The sequence below is a fragment of the Leucoraja erinacea genome, chromosome 7 (assembly GCF_028641065.1).
Source record: "Leucoraja erinacea ecotype New England chromosome 7, Leri_hhj_1, whole genome shotgun sequence".
In the NCBI taxonomy this organism is placed as follows: domain Eukaryota; kingdom Metazoa; phylum Chordata; class Chondrichthyes; order Rajiformes; family Rajidae; genus Leucoraja; species Leucoraja erinaceus.
In genome coordinates, this window is record NC_073383.1 from 76478832 (window position 1) to 76496331 (window position 17500).

At 46.5% G+C, this 17500-nt stretch overlaps 1 protein-coding gene across 1 annotated transcript in view; it reads right to left on the reverse strand.

Annotated features, from left to right (window-relative positions):
• sema5ba (sema domain, seven thrombospondin repeats (type 1 and type 1-like), transmembrane domain (TM) and short cytoplasmic domain, (semaphorin) 5Ba) overlaps window positions 1–17500 on the reverse strand; it is a 330444-nt gene that overhangs the window by 4233 nt on the left and 308711 nt on the right. The window contains 4 exon segments of the mRNA XM_055638824.1: window positions 8022–8099; window positions 8102–8232; window positions 12784–12822; window positions 14512–14661. Of these exon segments, the coding sequence (XP_055494799.1) occupies window positions 8022–8099; window positions 8102–8232; window positions 12784–12822; window positions 14512–14661 (398 nt within the window).

The window sequence follows — 17500 nt, forward strand, 5'->3', positions numbered from 1 at the left end:
AGGAACAACGCCAGCAGTTTAATTAGTAACAAAAATGAAATGGACATTTGAAAAGGGAATTTTTTTTCAGCAGAACTATCGAAGAAGACTTTCAAACAAACACGGTCACGGTAGACTTTATGGCGGCACGTTCGTGCAGCGGTAGAGGTGCTGCCTTACTGCGCCAGAGACCCGGGTTCAATCCTGACCACGGCGTTTGTACGTTCTCCCCGTGAGTTTTCTCCAACCTCTTTAGAGATACAGCGTGGAAACAGGCACTTCGGCCCACCAAGCCCACGCTGACCAGTGATCGCCCCGTACGCTAGCACTATCCTACACACTAGGGACAAATCACAATTTTTACCAAAGCCAATTAACCCACAAACCCGTACGTCTTTGGAGTGTGGGAGGAAACTGAAGCACCCGGAGAAAACCCACGCGTTAATTGGGAGGACGTGCAAACTCTGTACAGACAGCACCCGTGGTCAGGACAAACCCAGGCCTCTGGCGCTGTAAGGCAGCACCTCTACGGCTGCGCCACCATGCCGCCCCTTTGTACGTTTTCTGTACGGAGTCTGTCCGTTCTCCCAGACCTGCATGGGTTTCCTCCAGCTGCTCTGGCTTCCTCCCACACTCCAAAGACGTACAGGTTTGTAGGTTAATTGGCTTGGTATAATTGTAAATTATCCCTAGCGTGTGAGGGATAGTGTTAGTGTGGTCGGCACGGAATCAGTGGGCCCAAAGGACCTGTTTCCGCGCTGTATCTCTAAACTAAACTAAACTAAATAAAACTAATCCAAGCAGTGTTCTTGTAAACTTCCTTCACATCTTTTCCAAACCGTCCACTTGGTTCTGCTAATCCTGGCCAAATTGGAGAGGCTAGGACTTTAAAATGGGGTAAAAGCTTCAGGGCTGCTGGGAGATTTGGTCAATTTGGAATTACTCTCTGCAGAACTGGGACAAGCTGCGGAGTGGTGCCAGTTGGTCTGGAGCCTAGATACAAGCTGCAAGAAAAGAATGGGAACTTCTGTAGACCCTGTCAATTAGGTGCAAAATGCATAGAATGGATTGGATGACTGCAAACCAGACATACACCTTGTAAATAATTGCAAATAATGTTGCAGAGTTTCACTTTGCCTAATGTTGATTGGATGAGGTATTGAGCCTTGTCTGGGTTTCTTGTAGATCAGGGTAAATGTTGCTATGTTTGCGTACCTGAGAAGCCCTGTTTGAATACAATGTATTAGCTGCTGTATTATTGGGTTAGGGAAATGTCTGTATGGGGTTAATTGATATCTGGAATTGGATTGTAAAGAGACCACCCCCTGTGGTTTGGCCCCTCAAGGTCCGGGGGCCTATAGAAGCCGCTACCACGAGGTCCCGCGTTGATCTTCTGAGAGAGCGCTTGGGACTGCGTGACCTTCTGGAGTGTCTCTGTTTGAGCGAGGCCAAGAGGGCTTGAACAGGCAGATACGAGGATCGAACCCGCGGTGGTTACGTACAATGGTGGGAAATGGAATTGTGTTTTGTTAAAGTAAAGATTAGAGACATAGACATAGAAACATAGAAAATAGGTGCAGGAGTAGGCCATTCGGCCCTTCGAGCCTGCACCGCCATTCAATATGATCACGGCTGATCATCCAACTCAGTATCCTGTACCTGCCTTCTCTCCATACCCCCTGATCCCTTTAGCCACAAGGGCCACATCTAACTCCCTCTTAAATAAATTAGTTGATCAAGTGCTTGATTCAGTGGTTTTTGACTGAAACTAGACATTCAACGGCGACCAGAAAAACGCTACAACTCTTTGGGCAACTGAAGAGACTACTCACGACCATACAGGCGACATCCTGGCGACATGTCGCGGGGTGAAGCATGTTTGATCGTGAGTAGTCGCCCAAAGAGTCGTACCTTGTTCTGGTCGCCGCTGGATTTTCAACATGTTGAAAATTTTCGGCGACGTGTAACGACCTATGACGGGTGCCGGCAGTCCCTGAAAAAGTTGCGGAAGTGGGACAGGCCCATGAGGCATTTGAGGTAGGATAAAGGAGAAGAAGGATTTGTTTTTCAATGGACTGTTCACAACCACAGTTAATCCCAGGGCATTTCACATCTGAAGAAGGATTGCTTTTGTAATATAATGGTAATTAACTCACACAGACTCTCACATCCTATGATACAATAATCCCTTTGATATTAACGCAGGGATAAACATTGTCATACATTTAAATAAGTGGATTGGGAACTTTCATGTATTTCTCAACTTTTATACCATAGAGGAGATCAATAATCTTAACAATCATCTATCACCAGTTATACCCCTGGAGGCTATTCTCTCCCATACAGGCTTGGAGAGAGTGGATGTGGAGAGGATGTTGCCACTAGTGGGAGAGCCTAGGACTAGAGGTCATGGCCTCAGAATTAAAGGATGTTCTTTTAAGAAGGAGATGAGGAGACATTTGTTTGTCAGAGGGTGGTGAATCTGTGGAATTCTTTGCCACAGAAGGCTGCGGAGGCCAAGACAGTGGATATATTTAAGGCAGCGATAGATCGATTCTTGATTAGTACGGGTGTCAGAGGTTATGGGGAGAAGGTAGGAGAATGGGGTTAGGAGGGAGTGATAGATCAGCCATGATTGAATGGCACAGTAGACTTGATGGGCCGAATGGCCTAATTCTACTACTATCACATATGACCATATCCACTCACACCCACTAGAAGGGTGGCATGGTGGCACAGAGTTGCTGCCTTACAGCGTCAGAGGTTCGATCCTGACTACGGGTGCTGTCTGTACGGAGTTTGTACGTTCTCCCCGTGATCTGCGTGGGTTTTCTCCGAGATCTTCGGTTTCCTCCCACACTCCAAAGACATACAGGTTTGTATGTTAATTGGCTTGGTATAAGTGTAAAATTGTCCCTAGTGTGTGTAGGGTAAGAGGATAGTGTACTATAGGAATCTCTAAACTAAATAAACTAAACCAGACAGAGACACAAGGAACTGCAGGTGAAGCTCAACAAAAAAAAGACACAAAAAGCAGGAGTAACTCAGCGGGTCAGGCAGCATCTGAGTTTTTTTTTGTTTTAGAGATACAGCACGGAAACAGGCCCTTCGGTCCACCGAGTCTGTGATGACCAGCGACCACCCTGCACACTAACACTATACCACACACAATTTACAATATTTACTGAGGCGTAGAATGGGGCCATTCGGCCCATGAAGTCTACTCCACCATTCAATCATGAATGATCTATCTCTCCCTTTCCACCCCCTCTCCCCTGCCTTCTCCCCATACACCTCTGACACCCGTACTAATCAAAAATCTGTCCCTCTCTGCCTTAAAAATATCCACTGACTTGGCCTCCACAGCACTTCTGTGGCAAAGAATTCCTCTGACTAAAGAAATGTCTCCTCATCTCCTTCCTACAAGAACGTCCTTTAATTCTGAGGCTGTGACCTCTAGTCCTGGACTCTCCCACTAGTGGAGACATCCTCTCCACATCCACCCTATCCAAGCCTGCCTAGTTGGTGAGAGGACGGTTCAGTTGCCTGATAATATGTGAGTGATGGAACTGCTGGCAGTGTAGCTGCCCCACAGCGCTGGACTGCCGAACACCATAACAGCTGGTTATGGTGTTCGGGGCCCTGAAGGGGCGTCTGTGCCCACGGCTTTTTGTACCCAAAGGGGAGGGTGCCACTCCCAAGGCCAAGTCCCACAAAGATTGTTTCCAAGATGGCGTCCGACCCGTGCGACTATTTGCGTGGTGGCTGCAGAATCAGGTCTACAGTCACATATTACAATCGCTCCACACTCTTAAATCGATCCATACACTGCAAATGGGTCGATTGTAATCAAGTAGTGTCAGTTCGCCGGCTGGCTAACACGCAACATGAGCATTTCACTGCCCCTCGGTACACGTGACAATAGACTAATCTGTAACTGTCAGTAGTGCATCGGGTGGCACGGTGGCGTAGCGGTAGAGTTGCTGCCTTAATGCCGCATAGACCCGGCTACGATCCTGACCACGGGTGCTGTCTGTACGGAGTTTGCACGTTCGAAAAAAATCGCTCCCTGTGACCTGTGTGATTTTTCTCCCACCTCTCGCAGCCTCAGGGTTTTATAAAGCAAACGTACGTGCCTGCAGGTTAACTTGGCTTGGCATACTGTAAATGTAAATTGTTCTAAACCAGCGCGTTTTGTGCCGATTCGGACTTTAATTTACAGTTTAAATTTCCATTGGCCTATAAATTGATGTAGCATGTTTTAGGTGAATTAGAATATTATTTGGACAAGCATTTTAGCTGGCGTGTTTAGACCAGTAATTGCAGTTTGAAAGACAATCCTGTATTACAATTTTAGGATCCAAGTAAGATTATTTTATACAGAATGTATACAGTGCATTCACGGAAAGTATTTGAGATATGAAAGTGAATTAGGTGTCAAATTAAACTTATTTTTATGCTTTATCTGATGGGATAAATTGCAGACTTGATTTTTTAAATCTCAAAATTTTGTCATTGCTACTTAATGCCCCAGAGATCTGGGTACGACCCTGACCACGGGTGCTGTCTGTACGGAGTTTGCACGTTCTCCCTGTTCCACATTTTTATTACGTTACAGCAATATTACAATTTATTCTAAAATTGATTATTAAATTCCGTTTTTTTTATCACCAATCTACGCACAATACCCCATAATAAAAAAGTGAAAACAGGTGTTTCGAATTTTTTGCAAATAATTAAAAAGAAATAACTGAAATATCATTATTTACATAAGTATTCAGACCCTTAGCTATGACAAAATTAAGCTTAGGTTCATCCTGTTTCCATTGATTATACTTGAGATGTTTCTACAACTTGATTGGAGTCCACCAGTGGTAAATTAAATTGATTGCACATGATTTGGAAAGGCACACCCCTGTCTATATACGGTCCCACAGTTGACAGTGCATGTCAGAGCAAAAACCAAGCCATGAAGATGAAAGAAGTGTCCGTAGACCTCCGAGACAGGATTGTGTCGAGACACAGATCTGGGGAAGGGTACAAAACAATTTCTGCAGCTTGTTTTAGAAGGAACTGCAGATGCTGGAAAATCGAAGGTACACAAAAAAGCTGGGAGAAACTCAGCGGGTGCAGCAGCATCTATGGAGCGAAGGAAAAAGGCAACGTTTCGGGCCGAAACCCTTCTGCAGCTTTGCAGGTCCCGAAGAGCACGGCGGCCTCCGTCATTCTTTAATGGAAGATCTTTGGAACCACCAGGACTCTTCATAGAGCTGGCCGCCCGACCAAACTGAGCAATCGGGGGAGAAGGGCCTTGGTCAGGGAGGTGACCAAGAACCCGATGGTCATTCTGACAGAGCTCCAGAGTTCCTCTGTGGAGATGGGAGAACCTTTCAGAAGGACAACAATATCTGGAGCACCCCACCAATCAAGCCTTTATGGTAAAGTGGCCAGACGGAAGCCATTCCTCAGTAAAAGGCACAAGACAGCCCGATTGGAGTTTGCCAAAAGGCACCTAAACAAGATTCTCTGGTTTGATGAAACCAAGATTGAACTCTTTGGCCTGAATGCCAAGCGTCACGTCTGGAGGAAACCAGGCACCGCTCATCACCTGGCCAATACCACACCAACGGTGAAGTATTGTGGTGGCAGCATCATGCTGTGGGAATGTTTTTCTGCAGGATGCACTGGAAGACTAGTCAGGATCGAGGGAAAGATGAACGGAGCAAAGTACAGAGAGATCCTTGATGATAACCTGCTCCAGAGCATTCGGGACCTCAGACTGGGGCGGAAGTTCATCTTCCAACAGGACAACGACCCTAAGCACACAGCCAAGACAACGCAGGAGTGGCTTTGTGACAAGTCTGTGAATGTCCTTGAGTGGCCCAGCCAGAGCCCGGACTTGAACCCGATCGGACATCTTTGGAGGGACCTGAAAATAGCTGTGCATCGACGCTCCCCATCCAACCCAGGGCTTGAGAGGATCTGCAATTCCCCAAATAGAGGTGTGCCAGCTTGTAGCTTGAGAGACTTACAAGCAAGATACATTTAATTGTCATTTGGACCCCTTGAGGTCCAAACGAGAAATTACAAAACACATAGACCCAAGACCCACAATCACATCGCTGTGTGGAAGGCCCACTTATCTCTCCACTGTCCCCCCCCCCCCATGCAGAGTCATACCCAAGAAGACTTGAGGCTGTAATCGCTGCCAGAGGTGCCTCAACAAAGTACTGAGTAAAGGCTCTGAATACTTATGTAAATGTGATATTTCAGTTATTTATTTTTAATTACAATAGACAATAGGTGCAGGAGGAGGCCATTCGGCCCTTCGAGCCAGCACCGCCATTCAATGTCATCATGGCTGATCATCCCCAATCAGTACCCCATTCCTGCCTTCTTCCCATATCCCCTGACTCCGCTATCTTTAAGAGCCCTATCTAGCTCTCTCTTGAAAGTATGCAGAGAACCGGCCTCCACTGCCCTCTGAGGCAGAGAATTCCACAGACTCACCACTCTCTGTGAGAAAAAGTGTTTCCTCGTCTCCGTTCTGAACGGCTTACCCCTTATTCTTAAACTAAGGCCCCTGGTTCTGGACTCCCCCAACATCGGGAACACGTTTCCTGCCTCGAGTGTGTCCAAACCCTTAACAATCTTATATGTTTCAATAAGATTTACCTCTCATCCTTCTAAAATACACTGCAAAAATGTTGAAACACCTGTTTTGCTTTTTGATTATGGGGTATTGTGTGTAGATTGATGATTAAAAAAAATGAATGTAATCCATTTTAGAATAAGACTGTAACGTAACAAAATGTAGAAAAAGTGAAGGGGTGTGAATACTTTCTGTATGCACTGTAGATACATGATAAGGGAATAATGTTGAGTGCAAGGTAAATCCAGCAAAGTCCGTTCATTGATCATCAAGGGGGTAGATAGTATTTCAGCACTGCTCTCTGGCTGTGGTAGGATAATTCGGTTGCCTGGTAGTACTAGTGTATGGGGATCGCAGGTCGGCACGGACTCAACAAGTCAATGCCGTGGTAAAAGCTAGCTTCTTTCAGCTTCGGACGATAGCTAAAATAAACCAATTCCTCCAGTTTGATGACCTCGAAAAGATCATCCACACATTCATCTCCTCCCTCCTCGATTACTGCAACTCCCTTTACACTGGCATCAGCCAATCTTCCCTGTCCCGCCTGCAACTGGTCCAAAACGCCGCAGCGAGACTCCTGACGGGCACCCGAAAAAGGGACCACGTCACCCCGATCCTGGCCTCTCTCCACTGGCTCCCTGTGCGGTTCCGTATACATTTCAAGATCCTCCTCTATGTCTACAAAGCCCTCAATGGGCTTGCCCCACTCCTACATTAAAAGTCTTCTCACCCACCACTCCACCTCCAGGTCCCTCAGATCGGCCGGCTTGGGGCTGCTGAACATCCCGCGGTCTAGACATAAGCTCAGGGGCGACCGCGCCTTTGCGGTTGCAGCTCCTAGACTGTGGAACAGCATCCCCCCCTTCCCATCAGAACTGCCCCCTCCATCGACTCCTTTAAGTCAAGACTAAAAACTTATCTATACTCCCAAGCCTTTCTTGACGTCCTCTGAGCGAGGGCTATATGTATATATGAGGGCTATATGTATATATGTATGTAGTTTGTTTGGTATAGAAACATAGAAACATAGAAACATAGAAATTAGGTGCAGGAGTAGGCCATTCGGACCGCCATTCAATATGATCATGGCTGATCATCCAACTCAGTATCCCGTACCTGCCTTCTCTCCATACCCCCTGATCCCCTTAGCCAGAAGGGCCACATCTAACTCCCTCTTAAATATAGCCAATGAACTGGCCTCAACTACCCTCTGTGGCAGAGAGTTCCAGAGATTCACCACTCTTTGTGTGAAAAAAGTTCTTCTTATAACAAATGTAAAGCACTTTGGTCAATGAGAGTTGTTTTTTAAATGTGCTGTATAAATAAATGTGACTTGGTGGTATCATGAAAACTCAAACTAAACTAAAAAGCAAATGTAAATTGACTCTACCTTGATTTCCATCGGGTTGTAGAGCTCGTTCTTGTTCGCCTGAGTGCTGCCCTTGTAGTTGAGGTGGTTGGGGGTGCTGAGGGGTGAATGACTGTCGACTCCTGAGATTGCCTGTAGCATCGCTGGTAGTACACGTAGATGAGCAGGGTGAGCAGGCTGGTGCCCAGGAAAGTAGACACACCTGTGGCAACCAGGTGGTAGATGCTGAAACCTGGGTGGGCAAATGGTAGACTTTGAGTGAAGCTGGCGCCATCCACCATGAAGCCAACAGACCGGCCGATGGCGGGAGCGTGAATTTAGTTTAGTTGGAGAGATACAGCATGGAAAACAGGCCCTTCGGCCCCTCGAGTCCGCACACACCAGTAATCCCCTACACGCACCAGGTACAATTTTACAACTATGCCAAGCCAAATTACCTGTACGTCTTTGGAGTGTGGGAGGAAACCAAAGATCTCTGAGAAAACCCAATGCAGGTCACAGGGAGAACGTGCAAACTCAATATAGACAGTCCCCGTAGTCGGGATGGAACCCGTGTCTCTGGCGCTGCAAGCGTTGTAAGGCAGCGACTCTACCGTTGCCTTATCTATCAATAACAATGGACAATAGGTGCAGAGAGCCCTTCGAGCCAGCACTGCCATTCAATTGTGAGCATGGCTGAACATCCACAATCAGTACCCCGTTCCTGCATTCTCCCCATATCCCTTGACTCCGCTATCTTTAAGAACTCTATCTAACTCTCTCTTGAAAGCATCCAGAGAATTGACCTCCACTGCCTTCTGAGGCTGAGAATTCCACAGATTCATAACTCTCTGTGTGAAAATGTTTTTTCTCTTATCGGTTCTAAATGGCCTACCCCTTATTCTTAAACTGTGACCCTGTCCTGGAATCCCCCAATATCGGGAACATGTTTCCTGCCTCCAGCGTGTCCAATCCTTTAATAATCTTATATGTATTAATAAGATATCCTCTCATCCTAAATTCCAGAGTGTACAAGCCCAGCTGCTCCATTCTATCAACGTATGACAGTCTCGCCATCCCGGGAATTAACATCGTGAACCTACACTGCACTCCCTCAATAGCAAGAATGTCCTTCCTCAAATTTGAAGACCAAAACTGCACACAATACTCCAGGTGTGATCTGTGAGGAGCTCCGACCGCGGGCTTGCGGCCCATAACATCCTGAAGCCGCGTAGGAAAGTGCCGATTCGGGACTTCCAAGAAGCGGAGTGTGTTCTACCGCCTGTACATCGGGCCGTCTGTAACGGCGACTATGGAAGGTCTATGGCCCCGACCACGGGTGAACAAAGGAGGAGGACTGGCTGAACTTTGTTGCCTTCCACCACAGTGAAGAATGCTGTGGTGGATGTTTGTGTTAATTTTTTTTATTGTGTATTGTGCGATCTTTCTACGTGTGTTGCTGCTGGCAAATTCATTTCACTGCACGTAATGTGCATGTGACGATTGAAACTGACTTTGACTTTGACTCACTAGGGCCCTGTACAACTGCAGAACTGACACAAAGCATTGGAGTTTGGAAGGCACGGTGGCGCAACGGTAGAGCTGCTGCCTTACAGCGACATCGAGAGACCCGTGTTTGACTCTGAACTTGGAATGAAACATAGAAACATAGAAACATAGAAAGTAGGTGCGAGAGCAGACCACCAGGTCCATCGAGCCCGCACCGCCACTCGCTCATGGCTGAACACTAAACAGACACACTTACCCACAAACAGTAGACACAAGACACAGAACACAAGACACTACCCTCCCCTTTATACCGCTATCACCCCTCTCCACCCCAAGAACCTCGTGATCTCCTGGGGGAGGCAAAAAACCGGATAAAAACCCAGGTCCAATTCGGGAAAAAAATCCGGGAAATTCCTCTCCGACCCCAATCTAGGCGATCGACACTTGTCCAGGAGATCACTCAGGTCTTACTATACTAACCATACCTAGGTCCATATCCCTGCCCTCTCCCCGTAGCCCCTTATCCCCTTGGCAGCTAAAAAACCATCTATTTTAGTCTTAAATATATTTAAAGTTTCTGCTTCCACTGCTCCCTGGGGCAGTGAATTCCATAAATTAACCACCCTCTGGGTGAAGAAGTTCTTCCTCATCTCAGTTTTAAAAGAGCCCCCCCTTATTCTGCAACTATGTCCCCTAGTTCTAGTTTCCCCGATCATTGGGAACATCCTCGGTGCATCTACCCAATCAAGGCCCCTCACGATCTTATATGTTTCAATGTGATCGCCTCTCATTCTTCTAAACTCCAAAGAGTAGAGTTCCAGCCTACTTAACCTTTCCTCATATGTCAATCCCCTCATTGCAGGAATTAATCTTGTAAACCTTCGCTGCACTGCCTCCAGGGCTAGTACATCCTTTCTTAAGTATGGACCCCAGAACTGTACACAGTATTCCAAATGTGGTCTCACTAATACTGTGTACAGCTGCAGCAAGACCTCCGTGTTTTTATACTCAATCCCCCTAGCAATAAAGGCCAAAACTCCATTGGCCTTCCTGATTGCTTGCTGCACCTGCATACTAACTTTGTGAGAGGGTGATGTATGCAGGAATGGGTTAAAGTGATTTATTTGTTTATTTATTTGTTTGTTTATTTGTTCCGAACAAGTAAAGACATAAATAGGAATAAATAACAACAACAAAATCGAAATAGTCGTGGGAAATCGTGGGACGACAGATGGCACAATGGGCTAAGTGTTCGGCTGGCGACCGGAAGGTAGCCAGTTCGAATCCCGCTTGGAGTGCATACTGTCGTTGTGTCCTTGGGGCAAGACACTTCACCCACCTTTGCCTGTGTGTAATGTAATGTAATTATGTGAAGCACTTTGGGGTCAATGCAAGTTGACTGAAAATGTGCTATATAAATAAGAAAAAAAAAAGAAAAAAAAATAGTCAAATAATTGGACATTCCAGGCAATATTTGCAAAGCAATGAAAAGCATAAAGCAACATTTAAATGTCCAACACTTTTTCTTTACAAGCTCGAAAAGGAGTGAGAAGAAGAATAAATTATTTAATCTCACCCCATCTCCCTAAACCCTTCTTCCATATTTAATAATTACTTAATTAATAATATTAATACCCCAGACAATTTTTAGAGACGCATACAGACATGTATATACATACAACTGATATTCCCCTACAAGTAATATGTATGAAGTAACCAAAAAACATAAATAAATAATAAATAAAATAATAAATAAACATTAACCCCTGTTTATCAACCATCCCCTTCATCCCTGTACCTTGTGAACAAAAGTTTTTTGTATACACTTGGGGTGGGAGGATAGTACAGAGCTGGGAATTGTAAATAGTTCAAACCATAGACATAAAATGCTGGAGTAACTCAGCAGGTCAGGCAGCATGTGTGGGAAGGAACTGCAGATGCTAGTCAAAACTGAAGATAGACACAAAATGCCGGAGTAACTCAGCGGGACAAACACTCTCTGGAGAGAAGGAGTGGGTGACGTTTTGGTCGAGACCCTTCTTCAGACAGCATCTCTGGAGAATATGGATAGGTGACGTTTCAGGTCAAAACCTGAAGAATGGTCATGACACAAAGTGTCACCTAACCATGTTTTCCAGGGACGCTGAGCTATTCCAGCTCTTTGTGTCTTTCCCTGGTAAACCAGTAACCCCATTCTCCTGCCTTCTCCCCATAACCTTTAACACCCATACTAATCAAAAATCTATCGACCTGTGCCTTAAAAATATCCATTGACTTGGCCTCCACAGCCTTCTGTGGCAAAGGATTCCACAGATTCTCCACCCTCTGACTAAAGAAATTCCTGCTCATCTCCTTCCTAAGGAACATTTAATGTTTAACCTTTAAGAGACATTTGAACAGGTACATGGATAGGACGGGTTCAGAGGGATATGAGCCAAACGCGGGCAGGTGGGATAAGCGGTTGGGACATTGTTGGCCGGTGTGGGCGAGGTGTGCCGAAGGGCCGGTTTCCACACTGTATCACTCTATGACTCCATCAACTCTCGATTCTAGAGGCTGCTCTGCGAGGTAGCAGTAAACCTGTGGGGTGAGTTATAGGGGGAGCTCGTAACATTTAGTTTTAAAACATCCCAAAGTCTCTCAGCTCCCAGCAGAGTCTTCCTCACAAACGTACCTGATCTCCCAGTTGCTCAACACTTTAACTCCCCCTCCCATTACCACACTGACCTTTCTGTCCTGGGCCTCCTCCATTGTCAGAGTGAGGCCCAGCGCAAATTGGAGGAACAGCACCTCGTATTTCACTTGGGCAGCTTACACCCCAGCGGTATGAACATTGACTTGGTCATAGAGTGATACAGTGTGGAAACAGGCCCTTCGGTCCAACTTGCCCACGTCGGCCAACAAGTTCCAGCCACACTAGTCCCACCTGCCTGCGTTTGGTCCACCCACACCATCCGGGCCACACACTCATCTCCCCACTACCTTCAGATAGAAGGTACAGGAGCCTAAAGACTGCAACGACCAGATTCAGGAATAGCTCCTTCCCCACAGCCATCAGGCTATTAAACTCGGCTCGGACAAACTCTGAACATTAATAACCCATAATCCATTTATTTGCACTTTATCAGCTTATTTATTCATGTGTGTGTATATATTTATATAATGGCGTATCAGTCTGAAGAAGGGTCTCGACCCGAAACGTCACCCATTCCTTCTCTCCAGAGATGATGCTGCCCGACCCGCTGAGTTACTCCAGCATTTTGTACCCATCCACAGAGCCACTGTCATGACTTACGGCCACAATTGGAGTCACTCCCGATCGCTGGTTGAATCACTGTGGGATGGAAGCAGAGGTTTACCATGAGCAGAATTGCAAGTCAAATCACACAATTGCTGCTCCAAAGAATAATTCCCAAGAGGAATGTCCCAGAATTGTAAATCAATTAAAAGCACAATGATGTCAAAAGTTGGCAAGCCAGTGCAATTCTTGGATTCTCGTGCAAACTCAGCTGGGAGGTCATGTTACAGTTGTACAGGACATTGATGAGGCCACATTTAAAGCATTCAGTTTAGTTTGAAGAAGGGTCTCGACATGAAAAGTCGCCCATTCCTTCTCTCCAGAGTTGCTGCCTCACCCGCTGAGTTACTCCAGCATTTTGTGTCTACCTTTGATTTAAACCTCTTCTTTCTTACACAGTTTATGTTGGTGTCACGTGTACCGAGGTACATAGACATAGAAATTAGGTGCAGGAGTAGGCCATTCGGCCCTTCGAGCCTGCACCGCCATTCAATATAATCATGGCTGATCATCCAACTCAGTATCCCGTACCTGCCTTCTCTCCATACCCCCTGATCCCCTTAGCCACAAGGGCCACATCTAACTCCCTCTTAAATATAGCCAATGAACTGGCCTCGACTACCCTCTGTGGCAGAGAGTTCCAGAGATTCACCACTCTCTGTGTGAAAAAAGTTCTTCTCATCTCGGTTTTAAAGGATTTCCCCCTTATTCTTAAGCTGTGACCCCTTGTCCTGGACTTCCCCAACATGGGGAGCAATCCTCCTGCATCTAGCCTGTCCAACCCCTTAAGAATTTTGTACGTTCCTATAAGATCCCCTCTCAATTTCCTAAATTCTAGAGAGTATAAACCAAGTCTATCCAGTCTTTCTTCATAAGACAGTCCTGACATCCCAGGAATCAGTCTGGTGAACCTTCTCTGCACTCCCACTATGGCAATAATGTCCTTCCTCAGATTTGGAGACCAAAACTGTATGCAATACTCCAGGTGTGGTCTCACCAAGACCCTGTACAACTGCAGTAGAACCTCCCTGCTCCTATACTCAAATCCTTTTGCTATGAAGTTAAAAGCTTTTTGTTGCGTGCTAACCAGTCAGCGGAAAGACAATGCATGATTACAATCGGGCCATTCACAATGTATAGATACATGATGAGGGAATAACGTTAGGTGCAAGGTAAAGGCAACAGAGTCCAATCAAAGATAGACCAAAGGTCACTAATGAGGTATATACAAGTTCAAGATGGCTCTTTGGAGAGAAGGAATGGGTAACGTTTCGGGTCGAAGCCCTTCTTCAGTAACTGAACACAATACTTTAGATGCGTAGGAAGGAACTGCAGATAGAAACATAGGAAATAGGTGCAGGAGTAGGCCATTCGGTCCTTCGGGCCTGCACCGCCATTCAATATGATTATGGCTGATCATCCAACTCAGTATCCTGAGATGCTGGTTTACACCGAAGATACACATAAAATGCTGGAGCAACTCAGCGGGACAGGCAGCATCTCTTGAGAGAAGATTCGGGTGGAGTCCCTCCATCCACCCGAAATGTCACCCATTCCTTCTCTCCAGAGACGCTGCCTGACCCGCTGGGTTACTCCAACTTTTTGTGTCTATCTACGGTTTAAACCAGCATCTGCAGTTCCTTCCGACACAACAGGGAATTGATGCCGGGGGGAGCTGGCAACCTTGCCCGATCCTAACGTTCCAACATTTCACCGCCCTCTTACCTGGGATTTCGTTGTAGAGGCAGGTCCGGCGCTGGGTGCTGTTGCCGACACACTGCACCGCCCCTGGGTTGGACACCTCGCAGTGGCGGCTGCGGAACTGGGCGTTCTCCTCATCGCACACGCTCCACTCCGTCCACACTGACCAGCCACCTTCCAAAACGCAAGAGGACATTTGTTATTGGAGACACAAGAGACTGCAGGAACTTCCAGTAGAAAAAAAAACGCAAGGTGCTGGAGCAAGTCAAGTCAAGTCAAGTCAAGTTTATTTGTCACATACACATACGCGATGTGCAGTGAAATGAAAGTGGCAATGCTCGCGGACTTTTGTGCAAAAGACAAACAACAAAACAACCAAACAAATTATAAACACAATCAAAACACTCATATTCTTTTACATAATAAATAATAGAAGGAAAAACGTTCTGTAGAGTTAGTCCCTGGGGCGTTTACAGTCCGAATTGCCTCTGGGAAGAAACTCCTTCTCAACCTCTCCGTTCTCACTGCATGGCAACGGAGGCGTTTGCCTGACCGTAGCGGCTGGAACAGACCGTTGCAGGGGTGGAAGAGGTCTCTCGTGATTTTGTTTGCTCTGGAGCAACTCGGTAGCGCAGCAACTCTGCCTTCCAACGTCGGAGTCTAAGGTTCAATCCTGACCACAGGTGCTGTCTGTAAGGAGTTTGCACGTTCTCCCCGTGACCTGCTTGGGTTTTCTCCAGGTGCTCCGGTTTCCTCCAATACTCCAAAGACACACAGGTTATAGGGCCTGAAGAAGGCTTTCGGCCCAAAACGTTGCCTATTTCCTTCGCTCCATAGACGCTGCCTCACCCCCTGAGTTTCTCCAGCACTTTTATCTACCTTCGATTTTCCAGCATCTGCAGTTCCTTCTTAAACAGGCTATACGGTTAATTGGCTTCGGTAAAAATTGTAAATTGTCCCTCGTGTGTGTAGGATAGTGTTAGTGTGCAGGGATCACTGGTCGGCACGGACTCGGTGGACCGAAGGGCCTGTTTCAACTCTGTTTCGCTAAACTGAATAAACTAAACTCAGTGAGTCAGGCAGCATCTGTGGAGGTAAATGGACAGACAATATTTTGAATAATTGGGAATCTGCAGAAAGGTCCCAACTCGAAACAGCCACAGTCTATTTACAACATTCACAGGATGTCCTGGGCCTCCTCCATGGCCTGAGTGAGCACCACCGGAAATTGGAGGAGCAGCACCTCATATTCCGCTTGGGCAGTCTGCAGCGTAAGCATTGACTTCTCCAATTTCCGGTAGCCCTTGCTGAATCTTCCCCTTCTCAACTCTCCCTCAGCCCTCTGGCTCCTCCTCTTCCTTTCTCCTTTCTGCTCCTGAACCTATTTTCTATGTTTCTAAGTAGAATGAATTCCTGGAAGCAGATGTGATTATGTCAGAGTTTAGAGATACAGCGCGGAAACAGGTCCTTCGGCCCACCGAATCCGCACCGACCAGCGATCCCCGCACATTAACACTATCCTACACTAGGCACGATTTTTATACCAAGCCAATTAACCTACAAACCTGCACGTCTTTGGAGTGTGGGGAGGAAACCAAAGTTCGCGGAGAACTTACAAACTCCGTACAGACAGGATCGTAACCTGGTCTCTGGCGGTGTAAGCGCCGTAAGGCAGCAATTCTACCGCTGCGCCACCGAGACGGAATCAAGGACTGGTATGGGGAAACAGTAACTGAACAAGGGGAAGGTGCTTTGGATGTCAAAAGAAGGTTTAGAGTGGTTCCGTGATGGGCCTCCCAGGGTGACTGAGATAAAACATTTATCCATTTTGATGGCAAAAACGGGAAAGCAGACTATTATCTAAATGGTGGCCGATTGGGAAAGGGGGAGATGCAGCGAGACCTGGGTGTCATGGTACACCAGTCATTGAAGGTAGGCATGCAGGTGCAGCAGGCAGTAAAGAAAGCGAATGGTATGTTAACTTTCATTGCAAAAGGATTTGAGTATAGAAGCAGGGAGGTTCTACTGCAGTTGTACAGGGTCTTGGTGAGACCACACCTGGAGTATTGCGTACAGTTTTGGTCTCCAAATCTGAGGAAGGACATTATTGCCATAGAGCGAGTGCAGAGAAGGTTCACCAGACTGATTCCTGGGATGTCAGGACTGTCTTATGAAGAAAGACTGGATAGACTTGGTTTATACTCTCTAGAATTTAGGAGATTGAGAGGGGATCTTATAGCAACTTACAAAATTCTTAAGGGGTTGGACAGGCTAGATGCAGGAAGATTGTTCCCGATGTTGGGGAAGTCCAGGACAAGGGGTCACAGCTTAAGGATAAGGGGGAAATCCTTTAAAACCGAGATGAGAAGAACTTTTTTCACACAGAGAGTGGTGAATCTCTGGAACTCTCTGCCACAGAGGGTAGTTGAGGCCAGTTCATTGGCTATATTTAAGAGGGAGTTTAGATGTGGCCCTTGTGGCTAAGGGGATCAGGGGGTATGGAGAGAAGGCAGGTACGGGATACTGAGTTGGATGATCAGCCATGATCATATTGAATGGCGGTGCAGGCTCGAAGGGCCGAATGGCCTACTCCTGCACCTAATTTCTATGTTTCTATGTTTCTAAAACAGCCACAAGAAGCTCACGGCAATCGCAAGATCTGTGACCCTGCAGGGAGTCAAACCGAACGTGGGAAACGCAGAGGAGATCAAAAGAACCTAGCGATACAGAGACAGAGAAAAAAGGACTGCCATCCGATAGATAAATGAACCCTATGATGTTCTGCGCACATTCAAACAATCAAAGGCAAATCAAAAGGATGATTTTTGCAGGAAGAGCAAGATATGGAGCAAGGGCAAGAGGTACAGAAGTGTGAAAACGCACACCTCCAGATTCAGGGACAGTTTCTTCCCAGCTGTTATCAGGCAACTGAACCATCCTACCACCAACTGGAGATCTCGCAGAAAACCCACTCGGTCACGGGGAGAAGGTACACACTAACGGGTGCCACTTT